Raw genomic sequence first — 20995 nt, forward strand, 5'->3', positions numbered from 1 at the left:
CTTTTATCAATTTTATTCACATATGCGGCGCACATGCTACGCTAACTAAAACTAGTAGGGGTGTCCCCAACCGATTTTGATATCAGATATCGGTCCTACATCAGCCAGAAAAAGATTATCGGATTTTATTGGACTGCATCTAAAATCTCCGATATATATTATCTTTATTCGATTGTAGAATACTGTAGATATTATGTTGAAGGTTAAAATATATGTAACCAATTGGTTATTAATAAATGGGTCAGTTTTTCTCATCGCTACTGACTATTGTTCTCTGTTTGAGTGACATCACTTGATCAAGACTTTTCTAACATTCCACACTACAAAATAAGTAATAAAAGTATGTATAATTTGTGCTGACATCGTATCGGTACTCAAGGCAGCAATATCGGTATCGTATCGGAAGTGTAAAAGTTGCATCGGGACATCCCTAAAAACTAGCACAGTTGGCTGAAATGACAAAAGAATAAATACACCCACAACAATAATAAAACAAACATAATATTGACTGTATAAACTGCATACATGAACATTCAAGGAAGTTAACACATCATAACTAACCAGCTCAGCTTCACCAGTCAAAACAGCGCTAAATGTACAAATTAAATCCAGCAGGTAAACACATGCGTGGGTAACATCACGTCCTTTATCTTGTGGATAAATCAGCCCCAGCTGAAATACAGGCAAAATGCAGTAATCTCCCAAATTAAATAAAAATGGTTTTCTGGTGATAAATCAAAACAAATGTAAAATATACACCAACGTGTGTGAGAAATAGTAGAACTCCACACAACTACAGTGAGGAGAAAAAAGGGTTAATGGACAGAAAGAGGAGAACAGAACAGGATAGAGAGATAGAACATCAGAGTCCTAGACTAGTTGAGCCAAAAGAGAGAGAAGGGCCAGGAGAAGGCACAGACTGCAGAGAAACATCATACACCATTAAGCAGGTCTGTTAGTTGTCGTCTTAGCCGGTTAGTATAAATCCTACTTTTAAAAGGACCTTTTTTTGATATTTATGTGTTACGAATCACTCTTTGTTAAAGCTTTAAAAAGAAATTGGATTTATGTGGGTTTGCCATAAAAGTGAGCTGCTCCTGTTGAGAGGATTTTAGACGCACATAAATCACGGTGTTTCCTACCAAAAGAACACAGAGAACGATCAGGGATTTTTCTCCTCACACAGTTAACACTGGTGACGGCAAACACCAGAAATTCAGCCCTCAAACAGAACTAAGATCAGGACTAAGATTAGGTTTAGGATCAGGACTATGATCAGGACTAGCAGGCCAGCGCTGTTGAGAGTAGGGGCCCCCTACGTTGTAATTTTGCTCCCCTACAAAGCGATGGCGCCCCCTACGCTCTGTTTTCTGTAACATGGGGGATTTTTGTGTTGTTTTTTTTTTTTCCTTTTTTAATCGGGACTGTTGTAATAGTTGCTGCACACTTGGACACAAAATGGGTTGTTTGAACTCTCTTTTTAATCTGCATAGCCGAGAATCGCATACATCAGCCTCATAACTTTTAGCTTTAAAGTAAGGCTGGAACAAAGATTTAAAAAACTACAAAAAACCCTAACTTTAGTTTTGGTTCACTAACTTTGGCCCTCAAAGAGTTATACATTTCAAAATGTTTGGCATCGGTGGCACGCCACGTGATCCCCCCATGCTGTGAAAAATTCCTGGTGAGAATCCTGACTAGGATCAAGACTAGAATCAGGACCAAGATCAGGACTAGGGTCAGGATCAGGACTAGGACCAGGATCAGGACCAAGATCAGGACTAGGACCAGGATCAGGACTAGGACTAGGACTAGGAACAGGAACAGGATCAGGACCAGGATTAGGACCAGGATCAGGGCAAGGATCAGGATCAGGACTAGCATCAGGACCAGGATCTGGACTCCTTCAATGACCTTATGTCTTCCCTCACATCTAGCCGGTGGAACACGGGAAAGACCCTGGTCGGCCATCTTGTCCCCTGAGGACCATTCGTCCCTGGTGATCCCGTCGTCACGGCGACCAACCAGCATCATGTCCTTCCATGGAAACAACCTGTCCAAGAGTTTGTCCATAAGCAACATTGCAGGGTGAGCGATTGTGTATCTGATGACGAGCCACACAACCTTATTTTTAACTTCAGTGTTGACTCAGTTTTTAAATGTTAAGCTGTGCATTGTTATCTGTGGATGTTGTTGGATTAAGGCTTTGTTTAACAATGCTGTCCACCCGGGTTTAGTGTTTGAATGGATTAGTGGGTATCTGTGGGAATGGCCTAGTGTCAAAATATCATTAATGTGACCTTTATTGTGTTTTTTTCTCTGTTTTTTTTTTCAGTCCGGTGTTTGATGAAATTCCCATTAAAGGCTTGCGGTATCTGTCTCAGTCAACGGATTCCCTCAACAGAACCAACCAGGTCACAGAGTCCATGGAGTCTCTCACTGATGAAGGTCAACACGCACACACGATCACGCAGTGAACTTTAGAAATCCTAGCGTAGAGTCCAGTCTAATATGCACAGCAGGTTTTAATGTGAAGAATGTTGTGGATGTGGTGTTCAGGTACAGAGATGATGGACGGGCAGCTGATGGGGGAGTTCGAAGCAGACGCCAAAGAGTTTGAGTCGGACTCATGGAGCATCTGTGTGGAGCAGCAGTACCTGCAGCACCTGGACAAAGAGCTGGTGAAGAGACAAGACATTATCTATGGTGTGTGACGTGTTCTCACCACAGATTCACACATACCTCCTCTGCATACTTATGTTCTGATGATCAGGCTGTAGATGGAGTGGTGGATGATAGAAAATGTCACAAGGTCAACCAGCGATGGTACAAGTGGTGTCATGATATTGCAAAGGGTGGTTAGCGTTAGCCAGTGCTTAATTAGTAAATCATCAGGTCCCGGAGCAAACGTTGGGTGTTGTTCCCGCACTAAGAGAGAGACAAAAATGTTACACGACACATTTTTTAAAGCACCTTTTGCTAACTAAATGGGCAAAATAATAATAACGTGAACGCAAACAACCAATCAGGGTTAAAGAAGCACGGATAATCACCCGTTACAGAGCATCCGTCTCTCACTGTCTGAGTGACAGCTGTCAAAATCTGCAGTGTTTCAGCAACAAGGACAGCACAATATCACCGCTAATTTAGCCACAAAGGTCACTGAACTTTCAGGACACAAAAACCCACAAATGCAAAATATTTACAGACTTTTACACCTATAACATAAGGACACAACTCATCTAATGAATCAGCAGCAGAGCAGAACATGAAAATAAAATGTATGCTTACCTTTTATTAGTCAAAATAGCCAAAAAACAGCCATGGAGAACTTTGTATCCTCGCAACTTTTTAACATATTTAACAGTTGAACCCTGCCTTGTCTTTCATAAGTCTAAAGTACATTCAGTTTTGTGTTTACAATGACATTTCCAGTGATTTCAACTCAAAAAAGACACAGCTGTCCAAATATAATACTTCAAAATTTAATTAAACACCTACAAGTGAAAAATTGCTAAATGCAAATGACACCTACAATGACAAAATCCTGAAGCACACTGAGGCTAAATATATCTGTTGATTCTCCACCTGAAAGTTCTAAAAACATTTTAAATGAGAAAGTGACCAAGTAGAATATCAACATGTGGTCATTTGATCTACAAAACTCACGGAAACACATTTCATGCTGACATTTTGGAGAGAAATGTCCTGATATAATATACATCCGGGTATTTCTCTAGTATGAGCAGTACTTTAGTTTTACATTTACAACACAGCACATGTCTTTTCATAAGCAAATTACTAGGCAGTGCACACTAGTCATACTTAACTGCCCCATGATGCATTGCAAGTAGAACGTAAAATCATCCTGGGACCGGAAGCTAAAATCATCAATGATCAACATCATCTTTTCAAAATAAAAGCATATCTTCTTGTCGTCCATTAGTTTTTAACTGTTATGCAAATAGGGCTCTTGTTTTGAAGTTAACCGAAAGTTTAGTCAGTAGCAGAATGGAGGGCAATATGAAATCTCTGAAATGTTGGCATGAAATGTGTATACGTGTGTTTTATGGATCAAAAGAGCACATGTTGATATTCTACTTGGTCACTTTCTCACTTATAATGTTTTGGTGAAGAATTAACAGAGATAATTAGCCTCAGTGTGCTTCAGGTTTTTGTTGTTGTAGGTTTGAAATGCATCTTGAGAAGTAATATATACTCATTGAGTTTGTAGTGTGTAATACGGAGTGTGCCATTTCAAACACAGACATAGTCAAAGTTCAAAGGTTTCATTTGCTGCCAGAAAATGTAGCCATGCTGATATTGTTGAACAAGAACCTGTTTAGATCTTGATTATGGGCTGTATAGACTGTTCTAGTTTGATGTTTTAAACTTGTTATGCAAAGTTCATGCACTGATTGATATTTATTTTTGAAGAATGTCAAGATGACATGGTTTGGTTTTAAATTCATACTGGCATGAATTGTCATTCTCTGTGTGTTATATTTACAGAGTGGCACTTGTAGCACTTCAGATAGGAAGAAATTGTCCTTTTTATGTTGTTGTTTATTTTGTTTTCTATATTACTATTGCGTAAATATGCGTAGAGTTTAAGCATGGTTGTTTTTCTTTTTTCCCTTTCCAAAAAACATATTGTATCCATATCGTGACCTCAACACCTTCTATTGTCCCAGCTCTAATTGTATCCCTTCCACTTTGAACAGAGCTAATGCAGACAGAGATGCATCACATCAGGACGTTACGCATCATGTCCGAGGTGTACAGCAAAGGGCTGCAGAAGGAGGTGCAGCTTGAGCAGCAAACACTGGAGAAGCTGCTTCCTGTTCTGGACGATCTCCTGGAGCTCCACACCCAGCTCGTCCTTCGCCTCCTGGAGAGAAAAAAGGACAGTCAGCTGGAAAGTGGGAGCCTGGAGGGAGGCTTCGTCATCAGTCGGATAGGAGACATCCTGGTCAGCCAGGTGAGAGGAGGGAGGGGCTATTCTTCTTTTTTTCAGTAACCCTGACTTTATATTAGAAAGTCTGAAGATACATTAATACCTATATCAAAACTTTGCTACTCTCAGAGAGATCATTCTCCCCCTGTACTTAAGTGACTGCGCGCTTTCACCCCAGTTACGCACTCTGGGTGGAGCGACCCTGAAATGTGGGTGTTCCCATTCAAATCTGGCCTTATGTGGATTAAGTTCTTTTCTTCTTACGCGCTTCTGGACCTGGAATAAGTGGAGCGCCACGAGAAGGTGAAACATTATATTGCACTAGAAGTTTGGACTTAGTTAAAATTTACCCAACACAGACTCATAGTATTAATAAAAAGAGACTACCGGATAGAATTTTTAAATGTCGACAAAGTGTAATTACTCTTTGAATATGTTTCCATTGAACGTTGTTTTGGAGCCTCGTAACTCTCGTGAAACCTCATCCCGTGAGACTTCACTGTAGAAAGATGAACGCTCAGAACCTCCTTATAACACTCTGTATTCCTTCGTTGTTTCACGTCTAATGTGGCACTAATCATTTTAAAGTATAATGTTGAGAAATGTCCTGGTCTGTTCTTCTGTTTACACGTACCACATCATGTTTTCTCGTCATGTGACCAGGTACGTGGTCCAGTGACGTGTATTTGCGTAAAAAGCGTTTCCATGGCGCGTTTGCGACACATTTCAATATCAAACCGTCTGAAAATCTTCCTCATGAAAGCGTAAAAACTTTTGAGCGATATGTGAGTGTTTTTTCAAACTTCAGGTGTTTCCATCACCAGTTTTTTATTTATTTAGATTTTGCGCATTTCCAAGGGTAATGAAAACATAGCTACTGACACTAACACAGCGGTGGAGGGGGGTTCAATATGTTCACATCTTCACATTTACCAGATCTAGACGGGAGAAAATGTGTTAGATTTCTCTATATTTTATCCGTGCCATCCGACTTCTTTTCCTGCAGCTCCTTAAAATGAAACTGTGTTTGTGAATTGTTAAAAATTCCTTGATTTTGCTCCAAATTGTCTTGAAATTTGCAATGAATTATGTGGGACGATTTGCAAAAATTTTCCATTTTTTTTTATTTTTTTATATATATATATTTATAGATATATAATTGTGATTTATTATTAATGTAAATAATGTAGTACTGCCACCCCCATCATATTTTATCTTCAATTTATATGATCATTTACAAAACGTTCTATCACAGGTATACAGAAGAACTCAAATGCAGCGCAGGAAGGAGTAGGAAGAAACTGAAATATCTACAGATTGAATAAACGGGCCCCAAACAAAACAAGGAGGATAACTGAAATATTCCCCAATCGGATTTGTTAATTAAAGGAACACAGATTCCACACTTAGCAATCAGAATCAGGAACTCTCAATAATTTCAATGAGCTTGAAAGTCTCTCTTCACAGGTTGACAATCTAGCAAGAGACTGACTGAACTGAGGGAGTATATATAACCTCCTCCGACTTGACGAGGGAATGAGGAGCAGCTATGGAGAGCAGGAAAACTGGGCAGGCAGGAAAACATGGACAGGAACAAGCAAAATCAAGGAACAGGGAGTGACTCATGACACGTTCTGTTCATTTTTACTTGGAAAATATCTTCCTGCAAGCTGGACTAGATGCTCTGGCGTGCCGAACTTGGCCCTCGGGCCTTGAGTTTGACATGTGTGCTTTAGAGCTCACAGGTACTGTATTGATGACAGACGATGATGACGACAAATGTGCGCTAATCATTTTTGAATGCAAGAATGGAAGAAGTCAATAAAATCAGGCTTTCCACACAAACGTTAATCTGTTGTTAGTATGAAAGAAAAAAAATATGTTTTTTTTTAAAAACAACCTGTTACATTGTTCAACAATGAATTATGCCTTTCAAAAATAGGGCCCAGAATGCACTAGTTCCAAACAGTTTCTCCACCAACTGATATGTGCTGCTCTATATATAGAGCAGGCCTCAGGGTTCCTTGTGCAAAACACTAAATATTTAAACGTATTATTTCAAGCAGACAGCGTTTAGTCAGGACTCCTTTGTGGGCAGCCCATCACAAACACCTGGACATTTGGTGGTGGCCAAAAGGTCACTTTTGTCTCGTTGTTTACCATCAACCTGAACAGCAAGCAGAGCAGACAGCTGCTGTTAGAGAAAGCAGCATGCAGGCAAAGCACCTAATAGATCAGGAGTGACTGCAGGGTATGAGTGTCTACAGTGTGTGACTCTGCAGAGGTCGCTACCTTCACAATAAAGCACTGTTGGCGTAGTATTGTAAAGCTGAGGCCCTGGAAAGAGGCAGTACCTTAAAGGGATCCTCCACTGTTTTTACAAGTGTGGCCTATAAATCCTTTAAAAATGATCTATGCCTAACAAAACGCATGATTTTGCACCATATTAACTTTTAAAAGTTGGACTACATTACCGTTTTAAAGTCTGTGTTCTGCCATCTTGAAATCACATGTGGGATGGTGTCACATGGACCCATTTGCCTTTAAAACATCCCATTGTTTTCTATTGAAGTGAAGCATTCAGCTTATTTTAGATCATTTAGCAGTTTTTTCGGTCAAAATGGCAACTTGTGCTGCTTTTGGTTGCTCTGAAAAACCAGGAAAAGGTAAAGATGTTGATGTAAACCTCTTTTGTTTACCAATAGGGAATGAAAACAGTTGTGACCTGAAAAATAATCTGTGACCGCAGGGGGCGACAGTTCCAACTCTGCAGTTTGGTTATAGACAATGAAGCAGAGAAGAAGGGCTCTCCTAAGGGACCTTTACTCTCTCTTAAACACTTACTCTTTAGTGAGTAACGGTCTCCCCCAGCGCTCATTTTTCGAGTCACAACTGTTTAATTATTTTTTATATTTTTTTTTTCAGCAAACAAAAGAGGGTTCTATCTTTACCTTTTACTGATTATTTAAAAGCTGCACAAGTTGATATTTTGACCTAAAAAGCTGCTAAATGATCTAAAAAGCAGGCTGAAGTTTAACTCCAATAGAATAGAAGGACTCCCACCCAAAGGGACTTCTATCCTCAGTTTGTGCGTCTTCAACAGTCCGTGATTTACTCGCTAACTTCAGCCACCAGAGCGTCAGACGGGCACTGTTTAAGGGAGAGTAAAGGTGTGACGTCATCAGTCACGTGATTACAAGATGGCAGAACACAGGCTCTAAAACGGTAAAGAAGTATCATTTTCTAAAGTTAATAAAACAAATATGGTGCAAAATAATGCATTTTGTTAGACATAGATCTTCTAATTAGTAAATTTCAACGGTTTTAGGCCACATTTGTGTAAACAGTGGAGCATCTTTTTAAGCTTTAAATATTGGAGGAATGAAGATGACTATAAAGCTGGAGATTAGCACCAGCACACTCCAACGACCCTGAGAATGAGGTCAGAAAATAGATGGATGATGATAATTGGGTCTGTGTTCATGTCAAATGTCATTGTTTTCCCCAAATTAAAAGCAATGTGGGTTTCAAACAATGTGCCAGATTGTGTTTGTTTCCCCTAAACTTCTGTGTACCGTTAAATTGTTCTGTTGTTGTCAAATTCTCTCCTGACTCACTGCCATAATGTGACATTTAAATACCGCTCATGCCTTTGAGCTTTACCCCTCATCATTATGAGGACAATGTGCCTTTTTTCAAATACCTCACCACCAAATATCATCTCCTTCTCCAGTTCTCTGGATCCACTGGTGAGAGCATGAAGAGGGTTTATGGGAGATTCTGCAGCCGACACAATGAAGCCGTGAACATCTACAAAGACCTCCTGACCAAAGACAAACGCTTCAAAGCTTTCATGAAAGTAAGCACGGGCCGCTTGAAAGTATTCACGCTTGTTTTTGTGATAATAACAAGTGATGTTTTGGTTGTAGATTGTTCCCTGCTGGCCTGTTTTACTTCTGCATCTGCATCGTGGTATAATTAGGACACATACTGAGGCCATTCAAACACTAAAGCCTCTGTACCTTTAAGACTTTCCTCATTTTAACCACGAGCGCCTCCTTTCAAAGACACAATGACATGAAAACATCTTCCCACTTTTTTCAGCTGATTGCTTTGCTCAAAGGAGCTTTGAAAGCTTCTCAGTGGTTATATGAAACCCCGCCACCTGTTGCGTGACCACCGTTTGCTTTCAGCCCTTTTGTTTTGTTTGTTTTTCTATTTTAGAAAAAGATGAGTAGCAGCATTGTGCGGCGGCTCGGCATCCCAGAATGCATCCTGCTTGTGACCCAGAGGATAACCAAGTACCCAGTCCTGATTCAGAGGATGCTACAGCACACGAAAGGTCTTTGTCACTCATTGGTTTTGTTTTTTACACAACTGTTGTGAATGGCTGTGTTTTTCTGCCTTGGGGTCGTGACCCCATGTCAATTGGAGGTGCCTAAAATGTCTAGTAATTGATCCTGATGAAAATTATATATATATATGTTTTTATAAATATGAACCTATTAAACCAAAATTCAGTATAAGAATAAATGAGGTGGTGCATTTGGTCACTGTGTGCACTAATCCTACTATTTATAACACACTATAACAAACATGATCAAAAATTAATTCTAGAAAGAAAGAAAAAAATTGTCCCTGCGGTCGCCAGAAATTTGTGATATAAAAAATGGGGTCACTACCCAAAAAAAGTTTGGGAACCACTGCTCTATATCAGGGGTTCCCAAACAGGGGTATACGTACCCCTAGGGGTACAGGGGCACATTGCAGGGGCTACTTGGAAAGATAAAAAAAAATAATTTAAAAATAATTGGGAAATGTTCCTAGTTCCCTTTTTAGGCTATTTTTTGGACAAATTCACCACAAACTAACAGTACTATCGCTTAATAAAATACTATATTTTCTAGTACTGGTAATTTATTGTAACAGGATTTTTGTATACTGTAGAGACACTTCTGACAATAGGAGACAATAATAAGCTAAATGTTATAAAGGAGACAGTATTTACTTACTATCGAAGTAATCACATAAAAGTTGCATGGTATTTATTTATAGATTTTTCAAATAAATTCTGCTTTAAATTCTAATCATTTTGAATTTGTAGATGTAGCCTTAGGGAACCAATGTTGGAGACACAGTTAGAGGTTTAGGAGAGTCTACTGATCCACAAATGAGAGGGTACTTATGATATGACACATGATATTACAAAAATGTGAAAAATAGACTGGGAACCACTGCTCCATATTGTCTTATAATTAGATGGTGTGGACAAAATGCTCACCATTGTTTTTTTAGTACGTCTCTGACCACAAATGCAAGTGGAATTCTCAAAGAGTGAAACACATCCTGCATAAGTTACACCCCCAGAGCTGAGTCTTATAATCAAAGCTTTTAATGATGTGGTTTTCCATGCCTGCGTCTTCATTCCCATTTCACAAGGCTCTCTGAATTTTGGACATAATAGAGCTGACTGTCCTTGAACGTATCTCACGAGGCTCTAAAATGACAGGAAGTTATGGACTGACGTCAGTGACTATTAAAATCAAAACTAGGTGATTGTTCTCCAAAGGCAGATGAATGACTGCTCAATCTCCCCCTGGTGGCTGTTAATTGTATTTCAGTAATTATGTCAAAACGGATTGACTTTAGCTGTAAATTGGGTCACCATCAGTGTTGGAGTCACTTACATTTTTCAGTTACAATTACGTTTTCATTACATTTTCAATTTTTATATTTAAATTACAATTAATCAGAATTACTGAGCCTGAACTGAATAACCTAATAAAATTCAACCTTCGTCTTGTGTTATCTTTCTGTTTCTGTCTTATCTACAGGTCCTAAATCAGCTGTAAAATACACTAAAAACAAATATCTATCATCTTATTTCTTTCCTATCTTACCTTGTTATTAGACATCTTAATCAATGAAAATATAGCTTTTAATATTTTTGGTGTGGGCATCTGAGCCTTTTTTCTGTCAGTATATCCCTCAATTTATATATATATATATATATATATATATATATATATATATATTTTTTTTTTATTTATTTAAATTTTTTTTTTTTTTTTTAAATAGTCAAATATGAAACATCTTTTAATAATTATGAACTACATATGCGTAGAACTGTTCATAGAACTATAACATGGTTCCCCAGTTTAGCATTTAATTATTATTAACATTTCTTCATAGAATTTTCATGGCAATTACAATACAAAGTCTATTATTTGAACTCAAATACAATTTTATTCTGATTAGAACAACAACAGATGTTTAAATTACAATTATTATTACACCATAATTGTAAATAATTATCAATTACACGATTGCAGTTATAATTGACCCCAACACTGGTCACCATAACAAAACAACAGCAGAATAGCATCAAATTTCATTGTATTTTATCCAACATTAATGTTCACATGTTGGTAAAAATTCTAGCAGTGACTTGCAGTCAGGGTGGGCAAGGTAGGCAGTGCCTACCTCACTGAATTCTAGTGACGACCAGGACTCGCAAAAAGTATTCAGTCAAGCCACGTTCGATGCACATTTTGTTCGTCAAATGGATCTGTTTGTGTAGTATTGTTCTACACAAATACACATCAGAGATGGTGTGGGATGTTTCTGTGCTATTGATTGCAGAACCTCTTAACAAGGAAGCAGCGATCAATACATTTTCTGAGTGAGTAAAGGGTTCATTGGATATTCTTTTAGTCCAATCCATAGCAGTAGTTGTTTTTTTTGTAATTTTTGTAATTGTTAGATCTGATTTACTGATTTTTGCATCAGGATTTAGAGGTTAAAACCAAACACAACAAAAAGAAGAAGTGTGACATTTCACACAGTTCTTAAATATTATATTATTAACTTTTCACACACTGGTCTTTTTCATGAAAACTCAATTTTAGTAGCTGCAAATGTATGTGCACATCATTGGCCCTGGTGTTAAAAGTCAAATCTATTAAATATATGAAAGCCGACGTGCTAGGTTTAAAACATTAGGAGTTAATGATGTGTTTCCTCATTTCAATCTGGAAATGAACATTTTCAGTTCTTAAATATTCGCCTTTGTGCTTTCTGATACCTCAGAGCTCCCTGCAGCGTTATTGTTTGACAAAAGTTCAAGTTCCTCAAAAAGCTTTAGCATATTTTAAGGAAAATAAGCAATCGCTGTTTTTGTGATAATGGATGGAGCTTGACTTTGAAGAGGTGAAGAATTTCACACTGTATTTCTATCTGGTTTGAAGCGGCTCTCGTTAGCCGGCCTCCTACTGTGTACACGCTCTCTAATCCCTCCCCAGGGACTGTTTATAGTTGTATGTGGGACGGGAGAGCTCTCACTTTAATCCCGAAGGTGCTTTAAGAGGTGCTTTTACACTGCCAGCTTCCACATACACAGAAAGGGAATGACACTACAGTCACAGGCAGGAGGCGGAGCTTCAGTGCACGGCAGCACAAGAATAGAATCACGACAATAACCAAAAAGAAAATTAATCCAGATGTAGAATTAAAATGATATCCATACATTCATGCATCCATCCAGTTTCATTCTGTGGGATCATATTCCACAATAAACAGCATTATATTTTAGGTTGATGTTATTGAAACAAAGATAGAGTACACACTGTACATGAGGGTCAGGGTTGGGTTCAATTATAATTGTAGTCATGTAATTAATAATTAATTACAATTAGGGCATAATGATATACCTGTAATTTTAAAAATCTGTTGCTGTCGTGATCTGTAATAAAAATTTTAATTGAGTTTAGATAATTGAAAAATTATTAAATTATTATAATTTAATGCAAAACTGGGGAACCATGTTTCAGTTCTACACATATGTAGTTAATAAATATTGAAATATGTTTCATATCAAGCTTTCCAGCATTTCACCATTAAAAAAGAAAAAACAAAAAAAAAATGAAATTGAGGGATATACTGACACAAAAGAGGCTCAGATGCCCACACCAAAAATATTAAAATCTATATTTTCATTGATTAGAAAGCCTAATGATAATAAGGTAACCAGTGGATAGGAAATGAATTAGATCATAAATATTAGTTTTGAGTGTATTTTACAGCTGAATTAGAACCCGTTATCGTAAGAGATGCTAACAGAAAGCTAACACCAGAGAAAGGCCAACTTAATTAGGTTATTATTTAATTGTAATTGAAGTTCAGTTATTCAGGATGTAATTTTAATTGACTTCCTAAGGATAAAAAAATAATTGTAAATTAATTGTAATTCGAAAAAATGCTGGTCACTGTAATTGTAATAGAATTGTAATTGAACATGGGTAATTGAAAAAAGTTACACTTAACTAAGAAACTTGCAAAATTACACGAGAAATTGTCACTGTTCATTGTTGCTGTTGTTTTGCCCCAGCGGCTTGTGGTTGCTCATAAACAGTAAACAAGTGAAACCTTATATTACTGGCTAACGTACACGTTGTTGTTGTCACAGTCACAAGACAAATGAAAGAGAGGACAAAAACAAAACAAACAGCAGCTCATAATGCCAAGAGCTGGTGGAACTAAAGACGTTCATACATCACACCTGCAGAGGTTGAACCTCCACTTTAATTGAAGCTGATTAATATAAGCTGAGCATTATGCAAACATCCAACCTCCAAATGATCCATTTGCAGATTCACTCAGTCAAACACTTGCATTGTCTCATAGATGAATGGCTTCTTTTTAAAACTGAACAATATTTGTTTTTCTATCGAACAATACTTCGCGTACTTTCTTTCTTTTCTCCTTTAGTTTAGCTCAGTTGGGCTTTGTTTCCCTCAGTCAAATAATATTGTATAAAACACATGTCAAACTCAACGAATCTGGCCCTTTAGAGCATCCATTGTGGCCCCCTTGAGAAAGTAAAAATGATTGGATAATATTGAAATATTGTGTAATTTACCAAGTAATTCAGTTTTAGATATCTCCAAATCTAAAAATTCTATTTAAATCCACAATATTTGCAGAGCTCAGTTTTCCACTTCTTAAATCACATGATGGTAGTCATTTTTAATCTCAAAATGTTGAAAGAACTCTCAATTTTTCCAAAATCTGGCAAAAAATTCAGAGAAACCATGAATTATTGTGTAAATTACCAACTAATTCAGTCGTAAATATCTCCAAATTAATACACAAATTCAACTAAACAATATTAGCAGGACTCACATTCCCTCACAACCCTTTTCACATGATGGCAGTTTTTTTTAATCTGAAATTGTTAAAAGAGAAAAAATAAATTTTTCCCAAATCTGGCAATTTTCTTCAAATTATTCCACAAAATTTCCACAAATTACATCGAAATGGGCCAGAAAATCAATTAAATATAAAGTAAAGATCCTGCTGGGACTGGTATCTGTCACTTATTGCTTTGATATTATCAGTGCCGTACATGTTCTATCATTTATTATGTGTTGAAGTCCAAACTAGAACGCAATAATGATTAAATTACTCTTTTTCCTGCCTATAATCAGATGAACTGCTCTGTGTTTGAACCATGAACTAAAATGAGTGTGACACCCCTGGTATGAAACGTGTCAGGCGAGCTGTGCTGTGTGCTTTAAATCATTCTATTCAGATTGAATTGAGATGATCACTGATTACCCCCCCCCCCCCCCCCCTCCTGTCCCACTGCAGTGAGTGATGAAGACTATGATGACCTGGTGGAGGCCATTCGGTTAGTGAAAGAAGTGATAGCGTCAGTGGACAGCAAAGTCAATGAACACGATAAGAAACGGCGTCTGAGGGAGTTTCACAGCCGCACCGACAGCAAGTCCATCATGATGATGAAGAGCGGGCAGATCTTCGCCAGAGAGGATCTACTGAGGAGGAGACTGATCCACGATGGAGCGCTGCAACTCAAAAACATGCAGGGGAGACTGAAGGGTGAGCACATGGATGCTATGCTGGGGTTGAATATATCATGTCCCATTTCTAACTGGTGTCTTTCTCTGTTGGTTCACCTCCTGCAGAGGTCCATGCTTTGCTACTCTCGGATGTCTTTGTATTTCTCCAAGAGAAAGACCAGAAATATATCTTTGCTATGCTGGTAGGTTTTTACCGTCACTTCTGAGTAGAAATGATATGTTTTTCTATCCTTGCTGTTCTGAGCCTCCAACCCAGCTTTGATAAATCATAATGGTCTAAGTCACTTTTTACACAAGGGTTCAAATCTTCCTTTTATGACATCATGTCTTATTTTACACACACAAGTTGAAAAAAACAAAGGAGACCTAGAAAAGTGAATTGGATGGTAAGATAGTCAGAACCTGAGCAGATACTACTGGATACTTGTGTTTTCACACTTTCTCTCTCTCTCTCTCTCTCTCTCTCTCTCTCTCTCTCTCTCTCTCTCTCTCTCTCTCTCCCTCTCTCTCTCTCTCTCTCTCTCGTATGATCATAATGGTTACAGAAGTGGGCTTGTAACCAGAGGGTTGCAGGTTCAAATCCACTGTGGGCCATCACTGTTGGACCTTGAGCAAGTCCCCTAGACCTAATTGCTTACAGGACTCTCTTGAAAAGGAGATTATTAATCTCAATGACACTTTACTGGTTAAATAAAGGTTTAAAAAATAAATAAAAATATTTAGGATGGTTGTAATCAATATTTGTCAAATAGTGAATAGGAAGGAAAAAGCTCAACTTCTGGCCCTGTTTACGTGACACTTTTCCAAAAAGTTACGCATTCACACAACATTTTCAAAACGCTCTCTGTTCACATGAGACAGCGAAAAGCATAAAAAATGATGTATTATACGTGCCAGGCCAATAAATGGCGGTGTGATTTTGCAATAAACCTAAATAAGCGCGTACGCAGTGACATTTCCACCAGACCTACAAAGTTAGACCTGACTAACTCTCTTTAAACCTGAACCCATTGCTGCCGACACTGTTGAAATCTGTGCGTGGCGTGCACATGTAGAATGATCTAATGCAAGTTTCTTAATTAATAGTCACGCGTTCCTCATACAACTGTAAATATGATAAGCAGCTTCATGTATCCTACACGCTGTGACGGTTTGGCAGTGGGTTAATGGTTATTGTTGCTATGATTGTTAGCTTCAGTTTTTATGGGTGCTAGCCAGGTTTCCCTCCTGACATATAGGATATTTGTATAAGTATATAGTATATATTTTATTTTGTCTGTACAGTCGGTGAGTTTCCTTTAAAATGTCAAACCTCACCAGGACATATGCTTCTAGGCATACACCCTGTTTACAGATGACACATACACTGAAAAAAAAACAAAACACTCAGGAAATGTAATTCTTTGCAAGTATATTGAAAAAACAAACACAAAAACTATACAGTATATACAGATGTGTAAGTGAGTCCTTTGCCCTCCAATACACTCAATAAAGCTCCAGCTCAAAAATATCCAAAAAGATCCAGATCAGTCAGAAGATCTCATTCCCCAATTTCCTTGCTCCACAGTGTATCTAAATAAACAGAACTGTGGTTGGCTTCGTTTTTTTTTTCACTTTCAATATTATATATATGAACATTAAACATAGTTTAAAAACAAAGTTTTTACGTACTGCAAAAGAGTAAATGACGTCACACAGAAGGAATGCGGAAGGTCCGTTTTGAAATAAACATACTTAATATTATTTTAACATACTTCCATCAATGTTATGTCATAACAGCAGAGGCAAATAATGTATTGATTAAAGAAAACAAAAAGGAAACTCACAGACAGTCCAGTACGTGCGGTGTGCGTAATGACATCACCGACTTGTTGCAGCTACCAGGAAGCGGTAGTGTCTGGGTCTGCGGGCTGGCTTTTCAAACTCTAAAACTATTTGCGGCAAATGACAAGCGCCACGGGTGGATGGAGTGCCACCAGTAAGGACGCGCCCGGTGAGGGCTTTGAACGATCTCGTACGGAGTTCTCACATAAACACTCTGCTCCGACCCAGAAACCGATGCTGCTGCTCTCACGGCTTTCTGAGTTATGCCATTTTAACTACCGCAGGCAGGAGGCTTGCTCGGTGGCGGGACCAGGGGGAGCGAATGGGCGAAGAGACAGAGATGGGCGTTAATGTGAGGTCAGAGTGAGAGGCTGAACAGGGGAGTGAACTGGTGGTGTGGGAAAGGCGAGTGGACAAGTCACTGACCCTGCACAGGCGTGTTGCAGGTTGTCACAACGCTATATCGGAGCGATATCAATCAATATCGGATCGGGACACCCTTAGTGTTAATGTTTATGTCCTAAAGCCGTATAAAGTCATTAGTGTGTTGTTTCAATATTTAGGGTACTCTTTTTGACAGTAATTTTATTGTCAATCAAACCACTAGTATTTCATATTTGATTACTCTTATTATTATTATTATTATTATTATTATTATTATGACCTGGTTCACAAAGTAATGATAAAATCATGCCCTTGTAAGAGCCTGAAAGCTTTATTAATGTAAAACAGTGATAATATATACAGTAATGCATAAAAGTCAAATAAGCTTTATTTTTCTGATTGTTAAAACGCTGTCACTGTGATCAGCTCCAGTCCATCCTGATGGTTTCATTTTACTGTTCCAGTCCAGTAATAACACTCTCTGCACTGTGTCACACTTCTCTTCTTTTGTTTGCTAATCATCTACTGACCTCTGTCTGTGCTCGTTTCCTCCTGTCCTTTCTCTCCTCCCTTAATCATTATCTGCCTTTCCTCCCCCCGCCCTTTTCCTCTTTGAGCATCTTCCTCTTTCTGATTGTCTCCCTTCCATTTATTTGTCCTTCCTCCTCCCTATTGACCCTCCCATTGTCATCATTGTTTTTTCCATGAAACCCTCCCCTCCCTCCAGGACCAGCGCTCCACGGTCATCTCCCTCCAGAAGCTGATCGTCAGGGAGGTGGCTAACGAGGACCGCGGCCTCTTCTTCATCACAGCTGGCATCGAGAAGCCGGAGATGATGGAAGTGTTGGCCAGCTCCAAAGATGAACGCAACACCTGGATGCAGCTCATCCAGGAGGCCATGCAGTCCATGTAAGTAGGAACCAACCCATGTTCACACAAACTAACACTTGTTATTCTAACTACATCAGCCTTTGAGGAGTCCCACCTTCTGTCTTTGTGTGTTACAAACCAGCCCACGACTCTACATAGCAAAAAGCTGGAAGTAGTCTTAGTACTGTGCTGTGGGGAGGATTAGCAGCACTCTCTACCTGGTGGGGTTGGGATGTACCCAAGAACAGTCTAATGCTGGATTGGCTCAGAGGGCAGCTCACAATAAGCAGAGGATTATTAGAATGAAGCCATGGGGAAGGAGGAGCTTTAGCTCACTGTTTTGCTCCTTCACTGTTTGACTTCTGTCAAAATCCAAAATTGGGATTAAACTCATGCCATGAGGTAACATAAAACAGAAAATCACTGGCATTTGAATTTTTCTTACCATTCTTTATGTCAGTCTTTGACAGCAGTGATGGCCTTGAAGCTTAAACTTCTCATTATTTTACAGAAGTCCCAAAAGTGTCAGTATTTATTTTAAATATATGATAGAAACTTAAAGCACGACTGTTTGTTTAAAAAAAACAAAAAAAACATTCCTGTAGAGCAGTGGTTGTTACCTTTTCAGCCTGCGACCCCCTAAATAAAGGTCCCAGAAACCAGGGACCCCCACTGTACCTGAAGGTGGTTGAACACAGACATGAACATTGAAGAACAGTCATGTGGAGACAGGGACATCTATAAGGAGGAATAAAGGGGAGAGATTTTTGAGGCCCATCTATAAAGTCAGCAAAATGATGGATCATTGTTTTATGAATCTGTGATAATCACATTTATTTATTCATCTGAATAATATCCACTGTTATCCAGGAAGTTTACTATTATTTGTCCCCATCTTAAAGATGTAAATCCTTGTTTGAATCAGAAATAAAATGGGTTAAAAGTCACAAAAAACATGGTGGAAAAGGTGGTGAAATGGGATTTTAGACACCAAAGAAATTGGTTAAAAGTTGCAAACTAGAGTGGCCAAAAAAGGACAGAAAAAGTTCAAAAGTGTCAATATTGGAACAGTTACTGTATTTTTGGACTATAAGGCGCACCGGATTATAAGGCGCACTATCAATGAATGGGTCTGACCGGATCTATTTTCATACATAAGGCGCACCTGTTTGTTATTATTATTATTATTATTATTATTATTATTAAAGCTCATTAAGCGAAACAAATAGTCAGATAAGTCAAACTTTATTCAGCTCATTAACAATAATTCTCAACATTGTTCAGGTTTAACACATGAAATATAAAACATTACACTCACTTTTTCAGTTCAGTATGTTGAAGCACAGTACAGGTACATATCGAGGCGCCTGACTACGGTTGCCCTGAATCGCCAAAAATCCATCAAGCGGTGCAGCTTCATAGTTTACCAAGGTTGTACTAAAACATTTTGACATATTAATTTCATACATAAGGCTCACCTGATTATAAGGCGCACTGTTGATTTTTGAGAAAAATAAAGGATTTTAAGTGCGCCTTATAGTCCGAAAAATACGGTAGTTTAAAATGGAAAATAATGGGCATGACAAATGGTGAATGTGGTAAATTTGCCAAAAAATATGAAGTATGAAATATGATGAAAAGAGGTTAAAAGTGACAATAATGGGTCAACATATGCAGCATTAGGTGGGAAAAGTGGTGGAAAGGGTTCGTAAGTGTTAGAAAAAAATGTTCAGATAAGGCATTGAAATTTGAAGTGTCAGAAATTGGAGTAATGTAGCATAAATGCATTAAAAGGAGCAAAAATATGGCAATAAAAAGGATGAGAATAGTTTATTATACAGCAAGTTTGGTGTAGTTGCACCCCAGATTTATTTATTTATCTGAATAATATTCACTGTTATCCAGGAAGTTTACTATTTGCCCCGATTTTAAAGATATAAATGCTTGTTTTAATCAGTAATAAAAAAATTGGTTGAAAGTGACCAAAAATGGATGAAAAGGTGGTGAAATTTTAAAATCCACAGAAATTGGGTAAAAGTTTTAAATTAGAGTAGACAAAAAAACGACAGAAAAATATATCAATATTGGAACAAATAAACCATTACTTTAAACTGGCAAATAATGGATGTGACAAATTGTGAATGTGGTTAAATTGGAAGAATAAGCATGAAATATGGTAAAAAGAGGTTAAAAGTGACAATATTGGGTCGATAGATGCGACAATATGTGGGAAAAGTGGTGGAAAGTGTTTATAAGTGTTGAAAATGTCTTGAAAGTTAAAAAAAAAATGTGCAGAAAAGGCATTGAAAGTTGACAGAAATGGGAGTAATGTAGCAAAAATGCTTTAATATGGCAAGAAAAAGTGATGAAAATAGGTTAAAATATGGCAAGTTTGGTGTAGTTGCTGAATCTGCATCTGGCGACCCTCTCCCAGTGTGTCGCGACCCCAATGTTGAGAACCCCTGCTGTAGAGAATCTCTGGTCTGGTGGAATCAGGTGGATGCATCCCATAATGATGGTTTGTTCCTTCTTTGACTGACCAGGGAGAAGGACGAGGATGAAGGGATTCCAAGTGAGACGGAAGATGACAAGAGACAGCTAGAAAGCAAAACCAAAGAGATGAGAGGTGAGCAAAGATTTGTGTTTGTTTTCATGTGGAAAAACCCCATAAAACGATTCCCCTCCGTGTTTGTCCGTCTGCTGCTCAGATATGTTGAGGCAGAAGGATGCAGAGATCATGTCTCTCCTGGAGGAAAAGGTGCGGCTCTTCAGAGGGATGTGGGAGGGCTTGAACCCTTCAGAGGAGACATGCTGGCAGACCGAGCCTTTCTTCAGGTCAGCCAGCAGCCTGGAGGTGCCTCGGGGGGCGTCCATCATGAAAGATGCCCTACAGGAAGGTAAGGCCTAGGAAAGAGCGGCTTTGTAATATATGTGCCCTCAATGCATCATTCATGGAATAACCCTGACATTAAAGCAGAACGATGTGAAATATATGCAGAGAGGGGGCGTGACCTCGCCATGGTTTCTACACACATTATCAAATGCAATAACGGTCACGTTATCTGGATATTTGTTCCTATTT

The 20995-nt window shown here is 38.4% G+C and overlaps 1 protein-coding gene across 4 annotated transcripts in view; it reads left to right on the top strand.

Moving 5' to 3' along the window:
• Positions 1 to 20995, top strand: part of akap13 (A-kinase anchoring protein 13) — a 223947-nt gene that overhangs the window by 186125 nt on the left and 16827 nt on the right. For all 4 annotated transcript variants that reach the window (XM_028473335.1, XM_028473327.1, XM_028473344.1 and 1 more), the window contains 11 exons: positions 1938 to 2088; positions 2336 to 2448; positions 2560 to 2706; positions 4725 to 4981; positions 8691 to 8816; positions 9182 to 9299; positions 14606 to 14854; positions 14941 to 15017; positions 17771 to 17952; positions 20457 to 20539; positions 20622 to 20810. In XM_028473335.1, the coding sequence (XP_028329136.1) occupies positions 1938 to 2088; positions 2336 to 2448; positions 2560 to 2706; positions 4725 to 4981; positions 8691 to 8816; positions 9182 to 9299; positions 14606 to 14854; positions 14941 to 15017; positions 17771 to 17952; positions 20457 to 20539; positions 20622 to 20810 (1692 nt within the window). The remainder of the gene's footprint in view (positions 1 to 1937; positions 2089 to 2335; positions 2449 to 2559; positions 2707 to 4724; positions 4982 to 8690; positions 8817 to 9181; positions 9300 to 14605; positions 14855 to 14940; positions 15018 to 17770; positions 17953 to 20456; positions 20540 to 20621; positions 20811 to 20995) is intronic.

This window comes from Gouania willdenowi, chromosome 3, assembly GCF_900634775.1.
Source record: "Gouania willdenowi chromosome 3, fGouWil2.1, whole genome shotgun sequence".
In the NCBI taxonomy this organism is placed as follows: domain Eukaryota; kingdom Metazoa; phylum Chordata; class Actinopteri; order Blenniiformes; family Gobiesocidae; genus Gouania; species Gouania willdenowi.